Below are 27,874 nucleotides of genomic sequence, written 5' to 3'. Positions count from 1 at the left end.
CTGAATTTAGAAAGTTGAAAAAAGCATTTATTTACAGCAGTATTGCACAAATTAGCACAGAACTGATTCAGTGCAAAATACAAAAAAAGGCACATTTAACAACAAAACAAACAAATGAAAAATTTCATTTTGTGCTACATTTGTACTGGGTCCCGGGTGGCGTCAGATCGGGTGATGCGGGTGCTCAGTGCAGCAGGACTGAATCGAACTCAAGTCGAGGTCAGGTCTGACTTACACAGGTTGGCCTGAAATTCATGGGTGTCTTGGATAAGGTTTGTTCTGTAATCACAGGGCTAAAGAACGAGAAAACTGCTAGAATACTTCAGCAAGGGCAGATAATGAAAACATGACACAGCAGAGACGTTATACATTATGTTACCAACAGTATTCAGAAAACGAGGTCTTTGGTTTGAGTAGTAAACTTGGAACAGAAGAAAAGATAATGACATTGTCATTTTGGCAAAGTGACCAATATGAACCGATATACAAACAAAAATGCATATTATTACACATGGCCATTCGTCTTCCACTCTGTGGAATGTCATACTTACAGATCTTTACATGTATTGTATCTAATATTTCAGCAATACCTTTCAAGGTAGACGGTCAATACCTCATTCTCTACTTAAGCCAAGCACACATTTAAAGATTTTACACAACTAATCACAAACAAGGTGTGCGCGAGTTGATTCCTGACATGTCAACAAACAACATGTAGGAAGACTGAAGTTCATTATTACACTGATTTGTACAGAACAGGAAAAAATATGGATGATACAGTGGATGGGAAGACGAAAGCAGTTCGATGTTTCATTCTATTCATTTCCCTCAATGCCTTACCCTCTTCTTGCACTGTTTTGCTCTTTTGCTAGTCCCGAAAGTGTGCACATCTAAAGATTCAATCACTAGATCTCAAACGTACATTTATCGGTCTTATTATCTGCTAACTGCAGAATCTGACGAGTGCACACTTAAAGAACGACACGACAGGCACCTGTTGCTTCTCGAAAGGTATAAACATGAAAGTGCAAATGAACTTGTGTCTTGTTGTTTGTGCTTGGCTTTACTTGCGTCTGTGCTACTTACTAACTTACTTTTATCACCATCATACTTGATGACTCATCGTGAGCCTTGTGCATTGTTTAATGGAATACTGGGACAACGGTAATAAACAGGCTTAACAAAGAATAGCTGAAGATGGAAGACTGGTTTGTTCAAGAAATCTCCACAGGTAAATCTCCCTTAGTCCCTGAGGCTTGGTAAAGGTTTCTTCAGGCCAGTTTTAAGGGGTATGGCTGGTATTAAATAGTGGTTGTAATGTGTCCTGGTGGTAGTATGTAGATATGGGTAACTATCTACAAGGGTTGCAAAAGAATTCCCAAGATTGGCCGTAGAGTTGCTGGGAATAAAAATGTTCTTTACCACCACTGTGCCTCGGTGGAAGGCACTTTAACTAGGGTTGCTTCGTGTGGACAATCCCTTTGACTCTGATAGAGTCGCTTTGGATGAAAGCTATCTGCAACAGCAACCAACCAAATAAAAATAATCCACTCAAAACCCTCTTGAAACCTGGTACTGGCCTAAATCTGCCTTCACAAAACTAGGCAGAAGTACATACAGATGTAATGGAATTATAAACAATATTCCCAAAATGTCACTTCGTTGTCATTTTCCATTCCCTACCAAAGAAATGTACAAATAAAGTCTGACAAACCAAATGTCCTATCTGGAATGTTATGATGTCCAAAATAACAAATATTTCCACATTAATTACATGTTCTTAGTAACATTGCCTGTCCCATTTCACTATTTTAACTGAATGGTATTCGTCGACATTAACGATTTCACAGTGAGTTCAAATATTATTTCTCTAAGTATTATTAGGGGATAGTTCACCCAAAAATGTTTATTCTCTCATTGTTTACTCACCCTCATGTTTTGAGATGCTAGGCAGAATGTTAGCATCAGTCACCATTTACTTTCAAAGCATCTTTTTGCTAAAGCATTGAAAGTGAATCATAACTGAGGTTAACATTCTGCCCAACACCAGTTTTTCTTTTTGGGTGATCGATCCCTTTAAGGTCCTTTCACATGACACACAAAAGGTTTGATATGCTAGTGTAATTTTCTTTCCTGTTGACGTATGTTTCAATTGAAACGGCAATTGCAAAGACTACATCACACAAGTTTCATAATTGACACTTGCATTGGGAAGTGTTGATGTGATTAAGGACCTTTGATGACTTTGCTTCGAAGTGAGGCTATACACTGCGGCAGGGATGGTGTTTTTTTTCCCGGCTCGGAAGCCAACGTCAAATATGTGGAAGACTGGCAAAGGCTAAACCATGACACAAATGGGTTTTAACAATACATATGGGTCACATTTCTATATGCTGTGTACGCTCTCCGTCATGTTTTCTATCAATTTTGGACAACTGTTTATATCTGATCTTTACAAGGGGTTTATTATATTCTATTCAGTCTAATTTGACTATGCAAATTAAACGCAAGTGCAAACTTGGAGCCAATGAACACACACGGGACAGGCAGAACCAATAACCTCACCGCTTGACCGACTAACATCCATGTTCATGAAATATACACAAAACTTCCAAATTAAATATAGTGAATAATAAATATAAAAATGGAAAGAAGAAAATGACAGAATAAAAATGACGACAAAAACAAACAAACAAAAGACGTGACGAGGGCAAACAGGCAATGAAGGCACGTTTTCCACGCTCCACATTAGGTTAAAAAAACTTCCCAACAGAGTCACATCAGCACAGCATCCAATGGCTCAGCTTTCAATGTCAACGCAGGAAACAGTCAATGGATGGCTGAGGGTTCCCGTTCGATATCCATCATGGTGAGCACACACCCCGACAGATCCAAAACCGCTATACGCCGAATCCCAGAGAGGATGCGGTAGAGCAGCACTGCCCTTATTATTTACATATATACAGTCAGAAGACTTGCTGCTACATGTCTGCTGGGCATTGTTTCTTTAAATCATCTTCTTCGCAGGAATATCTGTACTATGCGACCGATAAGGTCATTCATCCACGCGATGATGGGGTGCTCGTTTGGAGCACGTAGCTGGCCTGCATTGTTCCCGCCTGCAACAACCTGTTAGGATGAAAAAGAAACAAATTGTTTGAATGATAATTAAAGACGTATAAAAGGGATGAGCAAAACCACATATATCTTCTAAAATGACAAGTTGAGTAGTTTTAAGGAAGACTTAACTACACTGGTTAGGGTCATGCCAACCAGTGGGAAGTATTTTATACCAACTATTTTTATCGTTGCTACACAAAGGCAATTCAAGCTTTAAGTACCGCTTTCATGCTTTTGTGAGTAGCAGTCAGGAGGGGGCAGTCGGCATAATAAAACACAGGGTGATCGAGACTCTTTAGATGCATTTCTTAAGGGTTGTTCACAAAAGTTGTGTTGCATGCATTCAAAAACAGACGGACAGAACTATTTTTAACACTTCACACACCATCTTAAAAGGCAATACTCAAGGCACAAGAAATGGCAAAAATGGTTAAAAATTTCCAGTTGCACGAGTACATTGTTGGATTCCAATTGTTGCTCAGTTCGCACTCACTTTCGCCTGCCACCCGTTGGGCATCGCACAGGTCCCCTATTACTCTCCTTGCTGGTGGCAGAGCCCGGCTGGGCCCCATAGGTCAAAGCCCGGCCACCAGACACTAGCCTTTGAGCTCCTCTGCCAGGCCTGGCTCAAGGAGAGTGCAGCTACTGTACCGGATGTGGTGGTGAGGAAGGAGCTGAGTCTGAAAGCAAAGTTCTCAATTTAGGAGTATGTCTGTGTTCCAACCCGCACCTATGGTCATGAGCTTTTGGTAGTGACCGAAAGAATATAATCGTGGCTGAAATTAGCTTTCTTTGCAGGGTGGCAGGGCTCACCCTCAGGTGATGTTAATGGTGCAAAGCTCTGGCAATGCCACTGCTCCTCAGTGTTGAAAGGAGCCAGTTGAGGTGATTCGGGCATCTGATTAGGAAGCCTCCTGGAAGCCTTCCTGCGAAGGTGTCCAACTGGGACGAGGCCCCGGGGAAGACCCAGAACAAGCTGGAGAGATTATATCTCTCGGCTGGACCGGGAACACTTTGAGATTCACCAGAATGAGCTGGAGGATGTGGCCAGGGAAAAGTACATATGGGCTGCTTTGCTTAGTCTGCCGTCAGCGTGACTCGTTCCCTGATTAACGTTTGAAGATGGATGGATGGATAGATGGAGTACGATGGTAATTTTTATGAAATTTTAATATTAAAGGCAATCAATTTGTTACAAAAGTGGTGTTTGATTGATGTAGCGGATGATTTGGAGACGTAACTTCTAAATGCATGCTTTTAGCACTCTAAAACCCTCTCAAACATGATGTGTTTCACTATCCAAGATGGAAATATTTCAGATTTAAGAAAAACAATATAAAAACTAAAACTAGTCTATTATTGGACAACTAGTGGACCTGTCCAATGGTTCAATTTTGACTCCAAGGCCCCTCATCGTCCAAGACCATTTTCGAAGATCTAACCCCCGCCCGAAACAATGCCAATAACGCATAAATACTTAATTACAATCAATTTTGTGATACCAGAAGTTTCAGGAACTGTCAGTTTATATGTTGTAGGTCTTAAACTTTATTGAATGATTAACATTCTGATTAAGATTATTTTAATTAAACTTATTTTACAGTATTTCAAAAAAAGTAGTGGCCCCCCTGGATGAGAACCATCCTTACCCATCTTTAACATACAGACACATGCATTCAAATGCATATTAACACAAACACAAATGTTGAAATAGTTTATGACTCACTGCTGCAAATCTTTACAGTAAAGGGCCGCCCAGGTAATCCAACAAAGTCCTTTAGTTTATACTATGACACTGTGCACCACGTTGACACATGAAACACAACTTGAGACCTTGCTGCTTTAAGGGATTAACGGTATTTTTACGCCAGTCAGAATTACACCAAACGCAATACAGGAAGTAGCAGCTGCCAGGTTATCCGGCGTACTGTAAACCTGCGAGACTTGGCAGGGGTTGACCTGAACCAGCTGTCCTTTCTTTGGCCTGCAGCTCTGCATTCACTCGACACGCTGAACAACTATGATAAGCAGCGGGCACGTTTACCCCTGGAGAATGACAGGAACTTGTGAGGAAACACACTTTAGAGAAAAAAGACAAGAGAAAAGCCTTTCCTGTTGAGAATGAAAGAAGGATGATAAAACTGCAGGCCTGGGCGTCTCCTCATCTCATTTTCAGGATATGAATCTGTAGTCCGCTGCTCTTAGATGACAACAATCGAGCGGGTGCGTAAATCTCACCGAAACATGTCAAGTCAGCTTAATTTGTAAAGTGCCTTTTAAAATGCTTATTGTTTCAAAGCAGCTTGACCAGGTCATATTTTACCCGAATATCAAAAAACAAGAATACAGATTTTCAATGCAGTAATGCATTTTTGTTTTTTTAAATACTTTTTTCAGTAGTGGTTAGTGCGCTGCGCTACGAACCTGGCGACCTGAGTTCAATTCCCGCTCATGGCCAACACCAGTGACAATTATATGAACTGGTCCTGGGCCTCCCCTAGGTCAACTCAGCCTAAAATGAGTACCTGGTGCGGTGTGTAAAACATCGCCACTGGGGAGACAAAGGCAGTCGGGCGTGGTGCTGGCCACCCACCCCCTTGTGTACCGTTCCGGCCTTCATAGGTGCTCGCTAACAGCACTTGCCCCTACAGTCTGTTAAGGCTAAATGGGGGATCTTTGTTGTTGTTGTTGTTGTTGTTGTGTGTGTGTGTGTTGCATCACAATTCATGTTGCTTCCCCTTGCTGCTTTTTTGCTCTGTTTTGGTCTCAAAATTATCTTTGGAAGGCGGGGTTTTGGAACGAGGGGGCGTGGCTAATTCAACGACTCACTGTCCCAAATTGAACACTTAACATTTTTTACACCACTGAAGCGTTCGCCTCTTTAACAGCTGACGGAAGTGACATTCAAATCCAAGCATTGTGTTGCCGCTAGCTTTAGCACGCTCAGTCCACCCTCAGTTCAACACTTATATCACAATAATACACATATTCACACAGCATGGTGTGATGGTAAAGCATTTAACTCAATTTTGTAAAGTGCTGTCTTCACAGAAGTTTCGTTAGTTGTCATTCTTCATTATTTACAATTGTTTTGCCAGATCACCATCGCTGCCGGTAACTCTGCCATGTACGGCAAGCCGCGTCCATCATCCGGGTATTCGTAGTGCACTTCTTTTTGTTGCACTTTCAGTGTAAACATACTACTCGCATTACTTGCGCTTCAAAAATTATGTAAAATAATGCAGAAGTGTGCGATTTGGTATGCACCTTATATATATATATATATATATATATATATATATATATATACTTTCTTCATTACAGTTATGATGACTAATGTGCAAAGCCCCTTAGAGGACAGGAGGTATGTGTGCGTGTGTGTGTTGCATCACAATTCATGTTGATATATATATATGCATAGGAATGCAAAACGTATTGAGAGGTAATTCAAACTATTGCAGAAAAAAGTCCTCTAAGGGCTCCGTTAAATCAAAAGAGATATCATTAATACTTTTATGATTTATTTATTCTCTGTATGAAATCTGACCTGGACGTGTTCTTGACAGGTTTCATGAGATGCACTTTGGTAATTCAATAAATCGCCTCTGAATTAAGACTGATGTGCATTTTTGAATTAAATAGAAATGTGAGGACAGACAAGGTTCTGCACACGGACTGAATTAGCCTTCACTATAAACCACTTTCTTTACAAACAAACACAGATGGTGAAAAAAAAACCGACTTTGGATTCAGTAAAAACACTGCCAAAAATCACACCGTGCCTGAGGAGGGATTGTGTTTTCAAGCAGAGGAAACAGGTGAGCAGGAAGTGGAGTGAAATGGAGGGAGATTTCACCTTGTGTGTGTGCGTGTGTGTGGTTATGTGCGCGAGAACTGTGAGTTAGTGGGACTGCAGCGTTCAAACAGAATGAGCTACTGATTTCAAACGCAGCGTGCTTTCAGATGACGTACATTTGCTTAAACTTGGAGCATGAGTCAGTGCTGAACTACACATCCCTGCGAGTAAATGACTCTCAACTCATGACAAAACAACACAGGGTCATTGAGTTTAGGTGAACTTAATTCAGGGGGCATTTCAAAGGGAAGCGGTACCAAATGTTAATTTTGAAGGAAGAGCTTTATCTGAAATACTACGTTTACATCCGATTTAGATTTTGTAGTTGGAAAAATATGTTGTTTTTTTTTTTTCACTTCACTAATCGTTGGGATCAGATAATTTACACCCGCTGCCGAATTGGACACTCCAGGCTAACACATATGTTTTTAATACCAGGAGAAGTTCCACCATTATGTGCCTAATGCCAGAATCCATTGTCTTTGAAGCATGTTTTATTGGATTGTGTTGGTTTTAACCACTTGAGTACATTTTTTTTTATGCATGGTGTAATTATTTGCAGGACACTTAAGCTTTTACCCCACAATTTTCATTAGAGTAACATGGCATTTTTAACTGTATTACTGTAAAAAAAAAATAATAATGATGTAAAGTACTTTCACATTTCAGTAATAGAAATTGGGGGGTAAAATGTGCATAACTGACAATAATGTCACAATGTAAAAACTGTGAATGGCTCTTAAACAAGGCTACATTACAATGTCATTTTTTTCTTTTGATTTTGGGGTAAAATAAGACCAGGAAACTGTTTTTGACAGGTTTTGTGAGAATCACCCATATATGCACTGTACATTGAAAACAACAAATATTTATTATTATACAATATATACTAAAAATTCACTAAATACAGAAATTGTTTATTTTCAATTGACTACAGTAGATTAAAGTAATAAACTGGTTGATAACAGTGATTTTTACTGTGGTAAAATCACTGTAATGCACGTCTATGAGTGGATTACTGATTTAATAAAATAGTGGCAACAGCAACATCATAAATGACACCAATTCTCAATAAATGGTTACATTTTTATTTCTATTAAAAGTCAGAATGATTATAGACTATTTACAGATGCCAAGCAATGAAGAAACTTGGTGCAGTAATACAGAATGTGCACGGTCATAGATGTGAGCTTTGAATGTGTCTCATCCAATCAGACTTTAGAGTTCAGAATGACCTGTTTGAGAATTTAATACGAGATAATCTTAAAATGGCCAAATATCGGGCGATTTATCAGCATGGCCGAAATATCATTCCGTCACTTGTGTACATAAGCACTTTTTCCGGTAGTAAACAGTTGTGTGTTGCCTCCGTGACATAGACGGGTCATTAAACGGCCCACTGTTGTGATGTGGTGAGTACGTCTTCAAAAGCAGCACGAAACTGCAGATTGCAGTAAATTGACAGAGGTGCATCCCTCTAATCAAGCACAATTACTGTAGCTCGCCACTGCCGAGGAAAAACACTGACTGACTCCAATACTGCGTATTTTGAGTCGACAAAGATCTGCTCGTCTGCTCCATCTGGGACCAATTCTTCACTGTTAGCTTTAAAAAAGGTGGTGTTTATCTAGTGCCCTATGTAGACAGAGACGGGAATTCAGACAGACCGAGTGAGAGAATGAGATAAGCCAAAAAAGACTGGCATCCTGACTCATCTCGCAGGGACAATGGGGTCTGGCGTGGCAGAAAAACGCACAAGACCACATGCTTGAAAAACAGTGTTGCCACAACCGAACAAAGCTAGAGCGCTACAAAACAATCCACTCAGACCACGCTCTAACCGAGCTGCTAATACGTTCACAGATGGCTGGTTCTCTATGGCCAAAACTGGTAAAAAGTAGTGTAATGTAACACAGGCACATGTGCTTTGAGTTTACGTGAAAGAATAGCATGTGACAAAATCGCATGCATGCATGCAACCACACGAAATAGAAAAACACACTCTATGCATGGAGCAACAATGAAAATAAAGCATATTAGCTGCAAAGTAGATCCATGGGATATATATATATATATCACTCAGGCAAATAATGAATGCAATAAAAACATTAGGAAAAAGTGCAAACAGATGCAGAATAAGCAATCCTTATAGAAAACTCAGAGCTTCAATTATACCAATGATCACAGCCAATCACAAGTTTCTTACTATTATGAAGTCAGAATTGACATCTTATATAATAACTTGACGCAAATAAATGAGGCTGTGAGGTATAGGTGTACAGTTCAATGGGTTGTACTATCTTAAAGATAACTTGAAATCAAAATTGGCCCAATTTACTTTCTTTTTACCCATTCCTGATCTTGTTATGCAAAATTAATTGTGCAAGTTATGCAAATAAATAAATGAAAGGGTTCTTATACATGGCTAAATAGCTATTTAGTCATTGTTTTTGCAAACTTCAAGTCTTGCTCAATTCTGGTATGGAATACCTATTATTAAAGTCTCTAGTACTCTCCATTTCTGTACATTTTTAACTCTTTGAATATCCTATTCGCTCAGAAATACGCCACATTACGAATGTAAATCACACATGGCATTTCATATTGACTTGTTAATGTCTTAAAGGGACAGTTCACCCAAAAATGAAAATTCTCTCATCATTTATTCACCCTCATGCCATCCCAGATGTGTAGGACTTTCTTTCTTCAGCAGAACACAAATATAGAAGAATGTTTCAGCTCACAATGCAAGTGAATGGTGACCAACATTTTGAAGATCTAAAAAGCACATAAAGGCAGCAAAACTCCAGTTATTAAATCCATGTCTTCAGAAGTGATATGATAAGTGTGGGTGAGAAACAGATCAAAGTTAAAGTCATTTTTTTACAACCAATCTCAGCTTTTCCCTTCACTTCTTTTGTCTTTGGCAATTCACATTCTTCGTGCATATTGCCACCTCCTGGGCAGGGAGGAGAATTTATAATTAAAAACCACTTCAATATTGATCTGTTTCTCATCTAACTGATTTAACCACTGGAGTCTTATGTATTACTTTTATGCTGACTTTATGTGCATTTGGAAGTTAAAAATGTTGGTCACCATTCACTTGCATTGTATGGACCTACAGAGCTGAGATATTCTTCTAAAAATCTTCATTTGTGTTCTGCAGATGCAAGAAAGTCATACACATCTGGGATGGCATGAGGGTGTAAATGATGAGAGAATAATTTTTGGGTGAACTACCCTTTAATCTCATTAATTTTTACAACCCAATATTTGTTTTGTCCAATGGAATTTTTTTGGTGGGACACTCTGAAGGTCTCTTTACACCAACTGCAAATTTTGCTGCGATTTCTTGCCACGATAAAGACTTTTAATGGAAACAATGGAAATCAATGGAGCCTTTCTGTGCCAATAACGCGTGTCTTTTTTTTCTCATCGCCCAGGAATTAAACACTACGACCAATAAAATGGGAGCTTCACGTGTAGGGAGCAGCTGCAGTTTCCAAAACCAGTGCAATTGGAAAAACTAAAGCCCAGAAAGCTGCCCACTGACATTAAACGCTGTAGAAACTTAAGGAAGTAATCCTAAACCGGCAGTGAGGATGCATTTTTGATTGCATCAAATGTCTCAAAAACAAGAACATGGGTTATTTTAATATGTAAATGAGATTTTTACATCTCTGTCTTGCACCACCTTTTAAAAAAAAAAACTTTATGATCTTAAGTGGATTGTCTTCTAAACACCAATTATTGTAAAAGCGTGAATGTGCTAATGGCGTGTATTTGGACCTCTTTTGGTGTTTAGGGACTATTTCTCAGTTTATCTCACTTTTTCGCTTTGCCTTTAATGTTTAAGGGCCTTAAAACCATTGTGAGTCAACACAACTGTGTTGTCCATCTGCATATGTATGCATTGCATTAAAGTGGTTGAATTTAAAGACATTTCCTGAGAGAGTTTTACCATGCAAACTCTCTAGCAGCTAAAGCTTAGCATGCTAAGTAAAGCACGTCTGCTAAAAACATCAAAAGTAATAATATATAAGAAATCTAGATCTAGAATTGATTATCTGACCAATCAAGTATAGTGACACATTAGCGCATCTGTTGTAGTTGAAAAGGTGTCTAACAAATTGATTAAGCTGTGCTAAGAGGAGCCATCAGAGATCATCATATGGTATATGGACTCTATGGTAGTCAATCATACAGCCAGAACCCTCAGGGAGCCATTAAATTTGCAGCATGCAGGCGAAAACATTGCTCAGACACAAAGAGCATGCAGAGGTTTCCTGAGAGGTAGCCTCATGACTCGGTAGAAACTTTAGGAGCTACAATGGCAGAGACCGTTCATTTTCTCCAGGGAAGAGGTTTGCAACAAAAGAGTATTGATGCACGGCACTGACAAAGGTCCGTCATGTGCGATTTTGCGGGGTGATATTCAGACTTCAGCAGGCTGGAACAACAAGCATGCTATGTGGCCAGACATCTGCTCTGCATTAGCGAAATGCTTACTAACAGAGTGCTAGCATGTCACACCAGCACTCCTCAAATGTTGCTGGTGCACCAGAGCCAACGACAGAGTTCTGAGGAGAGAAAACAATTTGGAAACAGACTTCACAACCCTTCACATCTAGGACATTTTCTGTGTATGGTTTCAACCAAATGCCATTTGAGTATCTTTCTATCTGGGAACCCAAACTACAAGCCCACATAGAGTTCATGTGCTAAGGATGCCTTCAAAAAACAGGATTGCCAAAACAAGATTAAACTGCACAAGTCTTTCTTCATTTATTCTTTATAAGGTGTTTTCCAAGACAAGCATCACTACTGTATTAATATGAATCAAACTGTACATAGCTTACCCAAAGTATTAAATTCTGCACTTTATTCCAAGTGATTTAACTTGAATTTCTGCCTAAAAGATAATGAAACAGGAGAAACAAGGAACACGAGCTATATCTAGGGGCCAGAGTAATTACCTAGCAACCACCAAGAATACCCTAGCAACCACTTAGAAACACCCTGACAACTACCGACTATACTCAAACATTGTGACGGCAGGTTCTGCACGAGCAAGCACCGCTCAAATTGTCTTTAGTCATTTGAAACTAGATTTTTACCATTTCAAATTACACTTGACTACATTGGGTTAAATCAATGAAAGTAATTTTTAAGGGTCAGTGCCCGGTTGCATAAAACACCTGTTTTTCCCTTAAGTATAACACTTAAAGCATGATTTCCCCTTACCTGAGGGAATGACTTAAGGGTGTCTTTTTACCGTAATAAAATCCACGACATGTCTCGGGCAACTTTTAGAAGATCGGAAATTGTCCTGGCCAAACTTGAGCAATTTTACATAGAAAAAACTTCAACTTTTAAAATGTAAATAAAAACATATTATAAAGACTATTAAAGTTTTTGCGTAAGTGATTGTCCGATCTCTACAGAAGCAGAAACTTATTTTCTGAAGATTTGCAATTGTATCTGAGGTGCAATCCTCGAATTGAATCGAATTAGAGTTGAGTAGATGTAGATTAGAGGTGCAAGACGTTATGCTTTTATAACTACAGAGAACTGATTGCATCCCGATTTAAGAATATCAGTTGTGGTCAGTAGGGGTGTGGGATATATATATATACATTTGCGATATATTGCAAATTAACTTATGGTATGATTTTAATTAATCCATTCGTACAGTTTATAAAGATGCAGAGAGCAGATAATACTGGGCACACTTCTGGATTATGTGTGTTCCTATTAGATCGCCCTCCAGCTTGTTAACGATTTCTCATGTTGCATGACCATCAAATCTGTCCTCCTGCAAACAAAAATTTGCCTCTGCACACTATACTCTTCAATTGGTTTTATAAACGTAGCTATTTCTTCATTTTTAGAAACCTTGTAACTCATAACCTATAATTAAGGTGAAGTTTTCCTAACCTTAAGAAATACTTAGGAAAATGGCAGTTAAGGGGCTTTATGCAACACTTAACAGTTTTTAAGACCGAATTTAAGGAAAACAAATACTTTTGAGGGAAATCGTAAAGGATTGTTATGTTTTACCTATAAAAACCCTTAAAGGGACAGTTCACCCAAAAATGAAAATTCTCTCCTGGTTTACTCACCCTCATGCCATTCCAGATGTGTATGACTTTCATTCTTCTGCAGAGGAAAATTAAGATTTCTAGAAGAATATTTAAGTTCTGTAGGTCTTCACAATGCAAGTGAATGGGTGCCAAACTTTTGAAGCTCCAAAATCCACATAAAGGGACAATAAAAGTAATCCATATGACTCCAGTGGTTTAATTCATGTGTTCAGACATGATATGATAGGTGTGGGTGAGAAAGAGATCAATATACAAGTCATTTTTTGTCATAAATTCTCCTCCCTTCCCAGTAGAGGGCGATATGCACGAAGAATGTGAATCCCCAAAAACAGAAGGAGAAAGTGAAAGGCGAAGGAAAAAGGACATCAATATTGATCAGTTTCTCACCCACACCTATCATATTGCTTAGGAAGACATGGATTTAACCACCAGATTTGTATGGAGTACCTTTATGTTGCCCTTAAGAGGATTATGGAGCTTCAAAATGTTGGCACCCATTCACTTGCATTGTTTGGACCTACATAGCTGAGATGTTATTCTAAAAATCTTAATTTGTGTTCTGCTGAATAAAGAAAGTCATACACATCTGGGACTGCATGAGGGTGAGTAAATGATGAGAGAATTTACATTTTTGGATGAACTAACCCTTTTAGTAACACTTAAGGGTTATTTTCTGCAACACTTTAGGTTTAAGGGAAACTTTAGGATCATAAGGGAAAATTAAGGTGCTTTATGCAACTGGGGTAAAAATGGCTCCTGAAAGGAATATTCAGGGTTCAATACATGTTAAGCTCAATCAACAGGATGTGTGGCATATTATTGATTACCATAATAATTGATTTCAACTTGCCACTTGTTAATAAAAAAAGAGAGGGGGGGCAACTGTTACAGTAAGGCACTTACAATTGAAGTCAATAGGGCCCTATAACTTTACAAACATGACATTTCACGTTAAAATCATGTAACATGTAAAATGTTTACGTCTTGTGGGTATACTTTAGAAACTGTGTATCTTAATGTTATCAACTGATGGACACATTCTTTTAAATTAAAGTGAGATGAGTCAAATAATTTTTTTTGTGGTAATCAATAAAATGCCTACGTGTATTGATCCTGGAATATACATTGAAGGTGCACTGTTCACTTTTTTATTGAGTGGCTCCAAATACCTTGTACAGTATAAAGGCCAAAAACTCACAGTCTAATCAAATAAAAACACAAGAGCGTTTACTATGCAAAACAAACCGCTGAAATTACATCACAGACACGTGAGAAGAGAAATAAACAAAGGCGAGGAGTCCAACCCCTTCATTTGGAGTGCTATCAGGCCGGTCCCTCTCTGACCCTGACTGAGAGCGGCTCTCGCAGGGGCCGAGTGTGTCTCCATGGCGCTCAGGAGAATGACCCGGTGCATAATTACAGGCCAGAGTGTAACCACAAGGTAAACAATGAAGTCGAGCTGTCCCAGAAACTCAGTGCTGCCATGTAACTTCCCTGTGTCTCTTTTTTCTGTCTTTTTTCAGATGACCCCCTCAGCCTATTAGCAATTCCAGCAGGGCTATCACAGGCTCTTAAAACAGAAGTAGATGGTTTAAGGGGGTGTGGATAAATTCTGTTCTTCATTAGTCTTCTTAAACACTGCAGACTCTGTACAACACAGTTGTGACATATAAACAGGGCTAGCCCACTCTCACACACAATCTCCTGTAATGTTCCCGTAATGTTAGTAATGCATTCAGCCTGTGGTGAAATTTTAGCAGAATTAAATTACATTTGCTGTGGCCCCCTGGTTGAGAAACACTGATTTGGGGACTCATAAATTTTCTTTACACAAACAGTGCTGGATGAGTTATGTGCCAAAGTTTAATACTTAGGGTTAAGGGTTTGTATAAATCCCTAATGTTAAGTATGAGCAACAGTAATCGTGATCCTTGTTAAGGCAAGAACACCCTAATAAATGTGCTGTTGAGGTGTTTACAAGCCCCTCTGTACTCTTACATGCAGATATTATAGTTCAAGAGGTTTTCAGGCCTTGCTCACTTAAAAGGTAATTGTACACAGCAATAAAATCAAACAATGATAGTCGGGATAGATAAGAGGTTATTTGCATACTGAGCACACAGAGAAAGCCTCAATCAAAACCACATATTCTTACACTTGGACACAGAGAACATAAAGACAGTTTCTATATAACCGATTATACCGAGAGCTTAAAAGAACAGTTCACCCAAACATGTTGTTCCAAACCTGTATGACTTTCCTGCTTCTGAGGAACACGAAAGGAGACTTTAGGCAGTGTGTTAGCGTCAGTCACCATTCAGTTAAACTGCATCTTTTTCCCCATTCAATGATGTGAATGGTGACTGAGGCTAACATACTGGCTAACATCTCCATTTGGGTTTCATGAAAGAAAATAAGTTCAATGGATGTAGGATGAGACGAGGGTGAAAAATCTGGCTTTTAATGGAATTTGTATTTTTGGGTGAACTATTCCTTTAAGTTGACACAACACAAATACTACTAGAGAGAACCTTGTCCAACTGGACGACTGCCCAAACAGGAAGCACAACTCTGCGCTGGAGTCAAATAAGTGAAAGGCAATAACCCTTAATTGATTCTTAAACAAGGTATTAATTACACTTGATTTAACCAATAAAGTAACAAAATCTTATCAGAGCGCACAGTCACTGATTAGCTGGAACATTTGGCATATAGATAATCAACGGTGGACATACTTTGCATGCACGGCTACTATAAAAATACATAAACGCAACTGATAAATATGATAACATGAGTCATACAGTATAGCCTGTAAATGATGTAGACATTGTACACTGTTTATGTCATATCTAGACAGATCGTATCTTTATTACAAACTGCAATGTATCTTTGCTACACATAGCAAATATATTGGCCTGTTGACGAAACATCACTTGCCCCACCAGACCATGGGTGTTTCTTCAACTTCGAGCAATTTCATGTCCCAAGGGCTGATTTTTATTCAAATGAACAGATTTATTTTTTTGTTATATGAGGGTCAGATTAAAACCGACTTGAAAACTTTTTACAAGGCCTATATCGTTTATTAAATATGAAAAACCATTATATCAATTTAAATGATTACATGTTAAAATCAATGATAATCTAAACACAGAGTGAAATAAACATTCAATAATAGCATTTTTACACAATATATATTGATTTGGTTTATATCAGTTTTTCAAACATTACGATTGACCGACCGCTGTGGTGTCATTTCCACCACACCAAGCATTTTCACCCCTAAACAAAGTTCTTTCAAAAGTTAGTGTACTTGTTAACCGATTAGACAAAAGTGTCAGTGAAGAAATATGAAATATGAGACAAGTGATGTTTGAAGAACACAAAGAAAAATGTAAATATCACTTGTGAGCAGATTATTCAAGAGACTAATTTCCAATTATGATGTCATTTTGACAAATGATGCAAAAAAAGTTTGACCGATATTGATTAATTGTGTGTATTTAGGATACATAAAATGTTAGCTATGAAATGACAAATGAGTTTGCTATTAATGTCATTTCCAGCACCAAATTCTATTAAACAATTCAGAATTCAAGATGTGCTGGAAATGACACGGTGGTGGGAAATTTCATGACTTTCAAAAAATACAATTACAAAAATGAAATAAATCTCCTGTTATGCATGTACATACACTGTTGAACATTGCTAGTAGATGCATTTTAAAATCTTTGAGAGTGTGACGAATGCTTGAATGAGGCAAGACCACTGTGCTAAAAATGCCTTCAAACTAATTTGAAGAAACGTGATGATCTTACATTCGTTAGGTTAGGGTTTTCATCGCTTGCATTTGTTTTTACGCATTTTTAGTGATGTTTTGAACATTGTTGCTTTGTGAATTTTGTTGATGTAAAAGGCACCAAGATAATGTTATCCAGCTGGCAAACGTAGATGTCTAGCGGGAAGACAAGCAGCTGTACATAATCGCACCATTAGCTAGGTAACTTCTAGCCAATCACATGTCTGCTCACAGTCTATCACATTGCTGTTTCAGTGTGCTAATATGGCAACCTCCTCCACCCCACCGCCACCAGTTGAGTCCCATCCTGCACAGGGGTAGGCTCCTCGCCCCTGCCTCCTATCTCCGGCAGGATATGATGGTTCCGAGTACAACTTCTTCGGATCGCCAGACGGGGCTTACGCCAAAGTGAGACAATACATTCCTGTTTTATATTCATCAAATAAATGTCATCTAAAACTCTGCGAGTCTTACTGATAGATCTACTCGTGATTAGGAGTGGAGGCAAGAATTGGTTGAAAATGATCAATATATTTTTTACAGTATCTATATTTTTCTGACACTTAAAAACTATTTGTGGTGGAGCCAGGGAATATGCTGGTGTGTTAAGTAAAAATTGGAACAAAATGGAACAATCCTTATTGTTGAGCCCTGAAAAGGGTACAAACAAGGCCTTTCCAGTCTGAACATTATATCAACCCTGATCCCTTATGAAGAAACTTGATTTCTTGACTGCCACTGGTGTGATGCAACATTAAGAAATACAAGATATGAAAATAAAGCTCCCTTTACTGTGGTAAACACTTCCCTCATTAAAGCCCCGATCTGCAGAGACTCACAAAACCACTCTCATATAAGCACGCTCTACTCTGCAACACCTGATAAAAAACTATGATATGAGAGGCGGCAACTTCCAAAGACATACTCAACCCAATTACCCCGGACAGACAAAGACAGCCGTTGCTCTACTGAGTGAAATATTTCATCATCACAGTAGATCTCCTGCGCTTGAACCTTTGGTGTCACCAGCACACTCGCACATATGCACGCAATCATGTTACTGGTACTCACTCCCTGAAAGTACAGGCGGTTGAACTCATCACCAATGCGCCGCAGCTCCCAAGCGACCAACACTTCCTCTGGTCGCATGGCTCCAACAGGTGCTGCCATCTGCACGTGCTGGTTGCTAAGGTCAGCAAACCATACGTCTGTGAAAGACAATGACAAGTTTAAGACAACTACAACAGCCACAACTCTCAAGTCTTAAAGGGAAAGTTCACCCAAATATTATATTCCCTTATTCACTCACACTCATGCCGTCTAAAACTTGAATGACTTTCATTCTTCTGAGTAACACAAATAAAGATATTTTGAAGGATTTATGGTGTGTTTTGGTCAATGGGGTCCAAAACGTTCAAGCTCCGAAAAGAACATTAAGTCATCATCAAAGTAATTCATATGACTCGAGTCGTTTAGTCTTATAATCATGATTTATCATGAATGGTTTTGTCATATGGATTACTTTGATGATGACTTATTTTCTTTTTGGAGCATGAAAGGAACCCATTCATTGTATGGACAAAAACACATCATATCTCCATGAAAATATCTTCGTTTGTTTTCCACTGAAGAAAGAAAGCCATTTGAGTTTGAGACCGTATAAGGGTGAGTAAATAATGGGTGAACTCTCCCTTTAACTAGGGGTGTGGAATATATGCAAAAATGCACATCACAATATTTGTAAAAACATTCTGGTTGATAATGATATATAATAAACACAATAAACACGTTTTAATTCTAAAGTGATTCCAAAGCTACAATGAAAGGTGGTTTTGATTTAAAACAATGTCCAAATTAAAGATATGAGCCTATTTCACCTTTGCAGAATTTCGGAAAAGTCGTTGCAGATGCAGAACAAGTTATTACATTTTGATAAATGATTATGAAAACCTTTTTTATTTTTATTTTGATGAATGTGCATGCACGAATCATCTAAGACCATTAATTTGTATTAAAAAAGGGTAACGGTAATTTTTTATTCATATTGGCATTTTTCTGACATCTGTGCATCACGTGGTGACAATTCAGTGTAAATGGAACATGCATAAATTGCAATTGAAACAATGCTCGTTTAAATAATTGATCGCTTCAACTGGTGCTTAGGCCACATCCACACTAATATGTTTCTGTCTAAAAACGACTCTCATCCACAATGAAACAAATCGAGCATTTCGAAAAACCGTCTCCATAACGGCATCCTTTGGAAAACTATGACATGAGACTGAGGATGAAAGTGTCTTTAGAAGCATTTAGTATTAGAGACAACTCGTGGAATTTCTCTTTGCTATCACAAACAGTCTCTGGGTTATTTCAGTGATGCAAACAACCACCTCTGTAAACCTCTGGTTTGGTTTTTCCACGGCCATTAGCATGAGAAAACATTTGTCAACAGTGCTAAAATTACACTCTTTGTCCATGGTGCAACAGTAGCTGAAACACTGAGGTTATTTTGAGACAAAATGCTGCTAATATCAGCCAAATTCTGTCTGAACTCATATTGATCTCACGCTATGACTCAAGTGAGATGTTGGTTTACTGATGTTTCTCATGCTTGATCATATTAGGACCATGGATACTCATTTCCTTTCACAACTCCGCTAAACCAGTTCAATTTAAACCAGACAATATCATAAATATCACTCTACGTTTTAGTCAACACTTTCACCTCAGCTCTCTCGTGCCTTTACAACCCAGCGTGAGTGATACAATCACAACAAAGTCTCAAACAAGGGCGACGCTGAGTTTTGCAGATCTAAATCAATATTGCAGTGGTCAGAAGAACTTGTGTTCAGTCCTGATTTTGTTTATCAATGCATCTTTTGAATAACATATCTGACTTACGCTGGCTAAACAGTCTGGTTATTTACAGAAGTGGCAACCACATTTTACAAGTAAGCACACTTAGTACAAATTCAGGTTGCAAAAACCATATTTACATTAAATCTGCATAGCTTGTACAGATCCAAAATGAACAACTAGTTGTAGTGACACAACACAATATGGACAAGGACAGCTTTTTCAGAAATACAGAAACACGTGTTTCAGGCAACTCTCCTGCCTTAACTTAAATTTTGATATTGTCTCTCTATGCCATAGTAATTTTTCTTTCAGCAATATGGTATGTGATTAAATGAGCATGTGAACGACTGTCAGTCTCATTTATGCAACCTTGTCTCATAGAATGAACATTACTATAACAACATTTTTGCAAAATGACTTTTACGTGCCATGATCTACATTTCGCCGCAGTTTACTGGTGAACTTAACACTCGAGGCGCTACGACAACTGTGTGTTTTATTCACTTTCATACAAATCGTGACTACAACGGCTGATTATGACTTTATAAGCACTTATTTTTTGCTCTATTATTCACACACTGCTTTGTAATGATAACAAATACTTTTACTCTAATGCATAATTTGAAAATCACACATTTTAACGCTTGAATTACAGGCCCACCTAAATTTACACAATTATTCCAATGTGACTTGTGGCCATGGTAGTCGAGACAAAAGTGTCATTGAAGCGACAAAAAATGAGTTTTTCATGTTGCATTTGCTTTTAGATCACTATCGGTTAGGTTTAGGTGATGGTTTAATATATGTCTGTTTTGTTCACCTCTCGTCTGCTTTTAGGACACTTTTGGTTAGGTTTAGGTGTTGGTTTCAGGTATGTCTGTTTTGTTCACCTCTCATCTGCTTTTAGGACACTATTGGTTAGGTTTAGGTTTTGGTTTAAGGATGTCTGTTTTGTTCACCTCTCACCTGCTTTTAGGACACGATTGGTTGGGTTTAGGTGTTGGTTTAAGGTAAGTCTGTTTGTTCACCTCTCACCTGCTTTTAGGACACTATTGGTTAGGTTTAGGTGTTGGTTTCAGGTATGTCTGTTTTGTTCACCTCTCATCTGCTTTTAGGACACTATTGGTTAGGTTTAGGTGTTGGTTTCAGGTATGTCTGTTTTGTTCACCTCTCATCTGCTTTTAGGACACTATTGGTTAGGTTTAGGTTTTGGTTTAAGGATGTCTGTTTTGTTCACCTCTCACCTGCTTTTAGGACACGATTGGTTGGGTTTAGGTGTTGGTTTAAGGTAAGTCTGTTTGTTCACCTCTCATCTGCTTTTAGGACACTATTGGTTAGGTTTAGGTGTTGGTTTAAGGTAAGTCTGTTTGTTCACCTCTCATCTGCTTTTAGGACACTATTGGTTAGGTTTAGGTGTTGGTTTCAGGTATGTCTGTTTTGTTCACCTCTCATCTGCTTTTAGGACACTATTGGTTAGGTTTAGGTGTTGGTTTCAGGTATGTCTGTTTTGTTCACCTCTCATCTGCTTTTAGGACACTATTGGTTAGGTTTAGGTGATGGTTTAAGGTATGTCTGTTTTGTTCACCTCTCATCTGCTTTTAGGACACTATTGGTTAGGTTTAGGTGATGGTTTAAGGTATGTCTGTTTTGTTCACCTCTCATCTGCTTTTAGGACACTATTGGTTGGGTTTAGGTGTTGGTTTAAGGATGTCTGTTTTGTTCACCTCTCATCTGCTTTTAGGACACTATTGATTAGGTTTAGGTGTTGGTTTCAGGTATGTCTGTTTTGTTCACCTCTCATCTGCTTTTAGGACACTATTGATTAGGTTTAGGTGTTGGTTTCAGGTATGTCTGTTTTGTTCACCTCTCATCTGCTTTTAGGACACTATTGGTTAGGTTTAGGTGTTGGTTTCAGGTATGTCTGTTTTGTTCACCTCTCATCTGCTTTTAGGACACTATTGGTTAGGTTTAGGTTTTGGTTTAAGGATGTCTGTTTTGTTCACCTCTCACCTGCTTTTAGGACACTATTGGTTGGGTTTAGGTGTTGGTTTAAGGTAAGTCTGTTTGTTCAACTCTCATCTGCTTTTAGGACACTATTGGTTAGGTTTAGGTGTTGGTTTAAGGTAAGTCTGTTTGTTCACCTCTCATCTGCTTTTAGGACACTATTGGTTAGGTTTAGGTGTTTGGTTTAAGGATGTCTGTTTTGTTCACCTCTCACCTGCTTTTAGGACACTATTGGTTGGGTTTAGGTGTTGGTTTAAGGTAAGTCTGTTTGTTCACCTCTCATCTGCTTTTAGGACACTATTGGTTAGGTTTAGGTGTTGGTTTAAGGTAAGTCTGTTTGTTCACCTCTCATCTGCTTTTAGGACACTATTGGTTAGGTTTAGGTGTTGGTTTCAGGTATGTCTGTTTTGTTCACCTCTCATCTGCTTTTAGGACACTATTGGTTAGGTTTAGGTGTTGGTTTCAGGTATGTCTGTTTTGTTCACCTCTCATCTGCTTTTAGGACACTATTGGTTGGGTTTAGGTGTTGGTTTCAGGTATGTCTGTTTTGTTCACCTCTCATTTGCTTTTAGGACACTATTGGTTAGGTTTAGGTGTTTGGTTTAAGGATGTCTGTTTTGTTCACCTCTCACCTGCTTTTAGGACACTATTGGTTGGGTTTAGGTGTTGGTTTAAGGTAAGTCTGTTTGTTCACCTCTCATCTGCTTTTAGGACACTATTGGTTAGGTTTAGGTGTTGGTTTCAGGTATGTCTGTTTTGTTCACCTCTCATCTGCTTTTAGGACACTATTGGTTGGGTTTAGGTGTTGGTTTCAGGTATGTCTGTTTTGTTCACCTCTCATTTGCTTTTAGGACACTATTGGTTAGGTTTAGGTGTTTGGTTTAAGGATGTCTGTTTTGTTCACCTCTCACCTGCTTTTAGGACACTATTGGTTGGGTTTAGGTGTTGGTTTAAGGTAAGTCTGTTTGTTCACCTCTCATCTGCTTTTAGGACACTATTGGTTAGGTTTAGGTGTTGGTTTCAGGTATGTCTGTTTTGTTCACCTCTCATCTGCTTTTAGGACACTATTGGTTAGGTTTAGGTGTTGGTTTCAGGTATGTCTGTTTTGTTCACCTCTCATCTGCTTTTAGGACACTATTGGTTGGGTTTAGGTGTTGGTTTCAGGTATGTCTGTTTTGTTCACCTCTCATTTGCTTTTAGATCACTATTGGTTAGGTTTAGATGTTGGTTGGTACATTTTACTCATTAAAACCTCCATCTAATATTCACCTTAATGCGACACCATTTCACTCGCTTTTGGCGGCCCCCGCTGGACATTTAACTGGAAAACAAGAGTGCAATAAGCCACGTAATTTAGTTTAGCAAAGATGTTGCCATGCTCATGTAATGTTCAGGCTGCATATATGCGCAACAGACGTCGTTTTATATGAAAAAAATTCTGGTTTGTATCTCAGCAAAACCATATCATATGCCTTCTAAAAATACGACACACGAGTCATATGAATATCTTTCATGATACTTTTGTGTCCTTTTTACTCTTTAAAGTGAGTCACTATAAACTGCCATTGTGTTGCAAAGACAAAAGGCGATCTTCATTAAAACATCTCCTTTTGTTTTACGCATAAGAAACAAATTCATACAGGTTTGAAACAACTATATATAACAGTGTACCAGGGCAGATAGTAGCAAACTGTTGTGCACAAACAATGGTACAAAGTTCATAAGTGTAAATTCAAGACCTCGTGCCAACACACAATGCAGAAGCTAAAGGTATAAACAAGAGGCCACTGGTGAAGGAAATCTCCTCTCGAGTGAGCCACAGATCAGAGCCTTGATAACTTGTTTGTCTTTGCCATTAAGAGTGGCTTTTCAGAGACTTCGCGATTGTGAGGAGCAACAGGAAGACAATTATCACCATCTGATATCTCTTGCCTCTCAATGGGGAAAACAGAGATGGATGGATCTCATGTCTAGCCTTCACAAAAGATGGTCAAGTCTATTTTGACTGCTTGCACTATGGCAGCTTCTTGCGAGGCCTCGATGACTGCACAGGTAAACAAGGATACAACAAGCAAATCAGCCTACTCCATCAGAGGCATTATGAGAAGATGGGCAACTCACTGTGGTCATGTGTGTTTTGGGTGCACTGGGTTTGCAAGATGTTGTGAATGGACCAAACCAAACAGACTTCTCACAAAACACAAAACCAGTGTGAACAAACAAACCCAAGCAAGCACGTGCTCCGTATAGGCTTCAGAACTCATGTGCACTAACTGCAATAACACACACGTGAAGCGCAGTAAACACTTTGACATTGACAAAGAAAATGCTAGATTTCTTTTAGTCAGCCAGGACAAGTGCAAAACCGCAAAGCTTTAAAACACTCACCACTGTGCTAATGTACTGAGGGCCAAGGATAACCAAGGCACTTACAGTGGCCTCAAAAAGTATTTGGATACTTTAAGGAATATTATAGTTTCAATACAAGTTAAACTCAAACGACAGCATTTGTGGCATAATGTTGTTTACCACAAAAATATTTTGACTCGTCCCTCCTTTTCTTTAAACAAATGCAAAAATTGGACCAGCTTAAATATAGGACAAAATTGTATCTTTAAATATGGGACGACCCCGTATTTTAAGTTACGGGTGGCAACCCTAAGGTCAGCATACTATGGACATGTTTCACTAACGTGGGACAAGCAGGAAGTGTTCAAATGCCTTTTTAGTCTTTATTTTGAACAGTAATGTTAAATCATTATTTTAAACCAGAGAACTTCTTTTTGTTCGATTATTTGCTTTAAAAGTGTGCATGTGCTGTATGCCTTTAATATAAACGCAAAGACACATTTTTAAAGGGATAGTTCACATAAAATGAAAATTCTCTCATGCATATCCTAGATGTGTATGACTTGACTTTCTTTCTTCTGCTGAACACGTATTAAGATTTTTAGAGAATATCTCAGCTCTGTAGGTCCATATAAGGCATGTAAATGGTGACTAGAACTTTAAGGCTCCAAAAAGCACACAAAGGCAGCATAAAAGTAATCCATACACTCCAGTGGTATAATCCATGTCTTCAGAAGAGATATGATAAGTGTGGATGAGAAACGTCAATATTTAAGTCTTTTTTTTTTACTATCAATCTCCAGTTTCATATTCTTCTTCTTTTGCTTTTTGGTGATTTGTATTCTTCATGCATATTGCCCCCTACAGGGCAGGGAGAAGAATATCAAGTAAAAAAAAAGGATTTAAATATTGATAATCCATTTCTCATCCACACCTATCATATCACTTCAGAAGACACTGTATAAATGTAACCACTGGAGTCATGGATTACTTTTATGCTGCCTTTATGCACTTTTTGGAGCTTCAAAGTTCTGATAACAATTCACTTGCATTGTGAGGACCAAAAGAGCTGAGATATTCTTCTATAACTCTTACTGTGTTTTGCAGAAGACAGAAGTCATACACAGCTGAAGGCATGAGTAAATGAAGAGACTAGAGAATATTTATTTTAACTATTCCTTCAAGAGTGGCCAAGTGTCCAAACAGGCCTACCCCGCATGCATCAAAATTAAGTTGCAATTACATTGATATTGTCATGCACAAAATAAGTCTACTTTTAAGGCACTTTATAATAAAGTGTAACTATAAACGGACGTGCTAAATAATTAATGGCTCATGCAATGTTTAAATGAGGTGAAATATGATGCATATGATAATCTCAAAACTCAGGCACACCGGGGCGGGAAAGCAGTCGGCAGCTTCTGATCCTTTACATTTGAAATAATCAAATCGCGTCAACGTTGTACCAACACACCACAAAACCGTGCCAGTTTGTTCTCCGGGGGGCTCTTACCATCATTTTGGCCGTCTTGCGCTTCGGAAATATTTGGCATTAGAGGGGAACTTGGCACAGAATCGCTGTCGCCGGAAAAATAGCCACTAGAGGACCTGGAGAAGTTCCGGGACAGCGCTGACCTCGACTGGTATCCATGTGGACCGCTCGACATGGAAATCCCTCCCCTTAACGGGTCCTCATGGCTCGGCTGAGGGAGGGCATGCTGCCCGGAGCGCAAGACCTCTCCGCCGCCGGTGCTCTCTCCGCTTCCCCGCGTCTCTTCTAAAGAAGCCGGGCCATTAGCCAGCGTTTGCTCTCTGCAGAACACATGAAACACTCATTACTGTCTTTTTCAAGCGTTTCGAAGAGGAATTGTGTGCTTCTTTTTTTTTTTTTTTTTTTTTGTGCTCAAGGGGCTAGGTTGGCAGCGAACGCAACGAGTAGTGACCCGGTGAAGTGCGTCACAGTTGATCTCCACTTCAACTTCCCTTTTCTTCCTTAGAGCAAAACACTGGAGTCAAATGTACAGTTTTGGAATAAAACTCTTGAATTCGCGAAACGAGCGTGTCCCATGTGGCGTCGAGTTCGCGCTGTATGTCAATCGCAGTGGTCTCGAGCGGGTTTGTTATGGTCGTTTGTTTACAATGGAAGCGTATCGTTCTCTGTATCACTCGAAACTCTGCTAGTTAATATATAAATATAGACTAAAACACAGCTTCAAATATTTCGCCTAAATGAAACCAAAAACGATGAATATAACGGACAATATAAATACAACAAAACAACTGTTCGTCACGCTGTCGTATTATGATCTTTGATATAATTGTTGCGCGTGCACTTGTCAGCTGCCTTCTAAATACCGCACTGTCGATACACAATACTGTAGGAGCGCGCGAGATAAAAACATTCGCGTATATAATTTTTCGCTCGGGGTATATTTTTTTATAACTATTTGATTGCATTTGACATCGACGGGTAAAGGCAGCACTATATACTTTACTGTAAGTACTGTTCAAGCGTAACAATCGAATTTGACACGATTTGTTTTCACCGCGTGAGCGGCGGCAAACACTTTCGTTCGCACCAAAAAAACAAAGTTTCCTTTTAATAGGAGCGCGTTGACGCCTCCAAGTGTTCAGGCAAACGGACAACAAGACAATAGAGCAAAGTAACGCGGGTCTCAGTCTAGCAGACCGACAGCCTTCGATGACAAAAAATACAAATAAAACAGAGATCGGAATCGTCGAAATCTTGGTTGCGAACTTTTCGGATCCATTTGAAAGTAAAGCGCGAATAAACGCAACTCACAATGTGACTCGTCGTATAGAATATCACCCGGTGTGCGCATACTGAACTTTGACAACAACAACCGCAAGTTTCATCGCAATTCTCTATTTTGACTAATCCAGACCAGGGGTGTGGGTAACGGAAAACAAAGCAAACAGGTGCCTGTCTTTATCCGTCTCAAACATGGATAAGTTATTCAGTCTGCGGAAATGTCAACGCTATTAGGCCAGTAAGGGGGGTGGACTCAAGTCTTGTGCATCTTAACTTTTGTTTTATTTGCCACATTGTGTGGCTGGACACAACGCAACGCGAAGCCGATCAGAGACAAAACGCGCATCATACGTTTTCATACCCCCGCCCCGCGCGCAACATTGCCTTTGCGCGTAATTGCGTGTCGCTAAAATGAAATACCAACGCTGACTATAACGCATGGTGAACTCGACGAATAAATAAACGCATAACTACATTTACTAAACCAAATGGCCTTTCTTGGGTTTTAAATCACAGCTATAATGTGTCCAAATAAAACGCGTATCCTACTTTAATTGCGTATAATTATTTTTTGAGAGATGATGTTGTAATTTAGAGATGGAGCTTTTCAGTTTATCACAAAAGATAAAGAAGACTTAGAGACAGCCGGCATAATGCACGATACTCCCGAATGAACTCACCTGGACGTGTCCGACATATCCGCTGAGGCTTTAGCGCATCATAATAGTGACAAAAATAACAAAGGGGGGGGGAATAAAAATATCCAAGAGATTTAAAAAAAACCACAATAATAATAAAAAAGCTCTGTTGTGAAGGGAAAAATAACTAATCCAATTTCAGACAATCGATGACTTTAAAATCTAGGCGAATATATTTCCTTTAGAGGAGCTGCCACAAAAGAAGTTCCTGTATGAGAAACGTCCACCGGATTGTTTTGGAGTGTCTCTTTTGTCTCGGTCGGATTTTAAGTGTACTTCCTCGCCGAGGCTCACTCCCCTGCGACCGCA

The 27,874-nt window shown here is 39.0% G+C and overlaps 1 protein-coding gene across 1 annotated transcript; it reads right to left on the bottom strand.

The window, feature by feature from the left end:
* Positions 1–27,874, bottom strand: LOC127617545 (bcl-2-like protein 11). Its single transcript, XM_052089510.1, has 4 exons — positions 27,548–27,874; positions 25,608–25,906; positions 17,954–18,090; positions 1–3,129 (listed from the first exon to the last, which is right to left on the bottom strand). The coding sequence occupies exons 1-4, from the start codon at positions 27,562–27,564 to the stop codon at positions 3,013–3,015; spliced, it is 570 nt and encodes a 189-aa protein (XP_051945470.1). The 5' UTR covers positions 27,565–27,874; the 3' UTR covers positions 1–3,012.

This window comes from Xyrauchen texanus, chromosome 24, assembly GCF_025860055.1.
Source record: "Xyrauchen texanus isolate HMW12.3.18 chromosome 24, RBS_HiC_50CHRs, whole genome shotgun sequence".
NCBI lineage: Eukaryota > Metazoa > Chordata > Actinopteri > Cypriniformes > Catostomidae > Xyrauchen > Xyrauchen texanus.
Note: the sequence above shows the minus strand (reverse complement) of the source record. Positions and strands in the feature narration are given on the sequence as shown.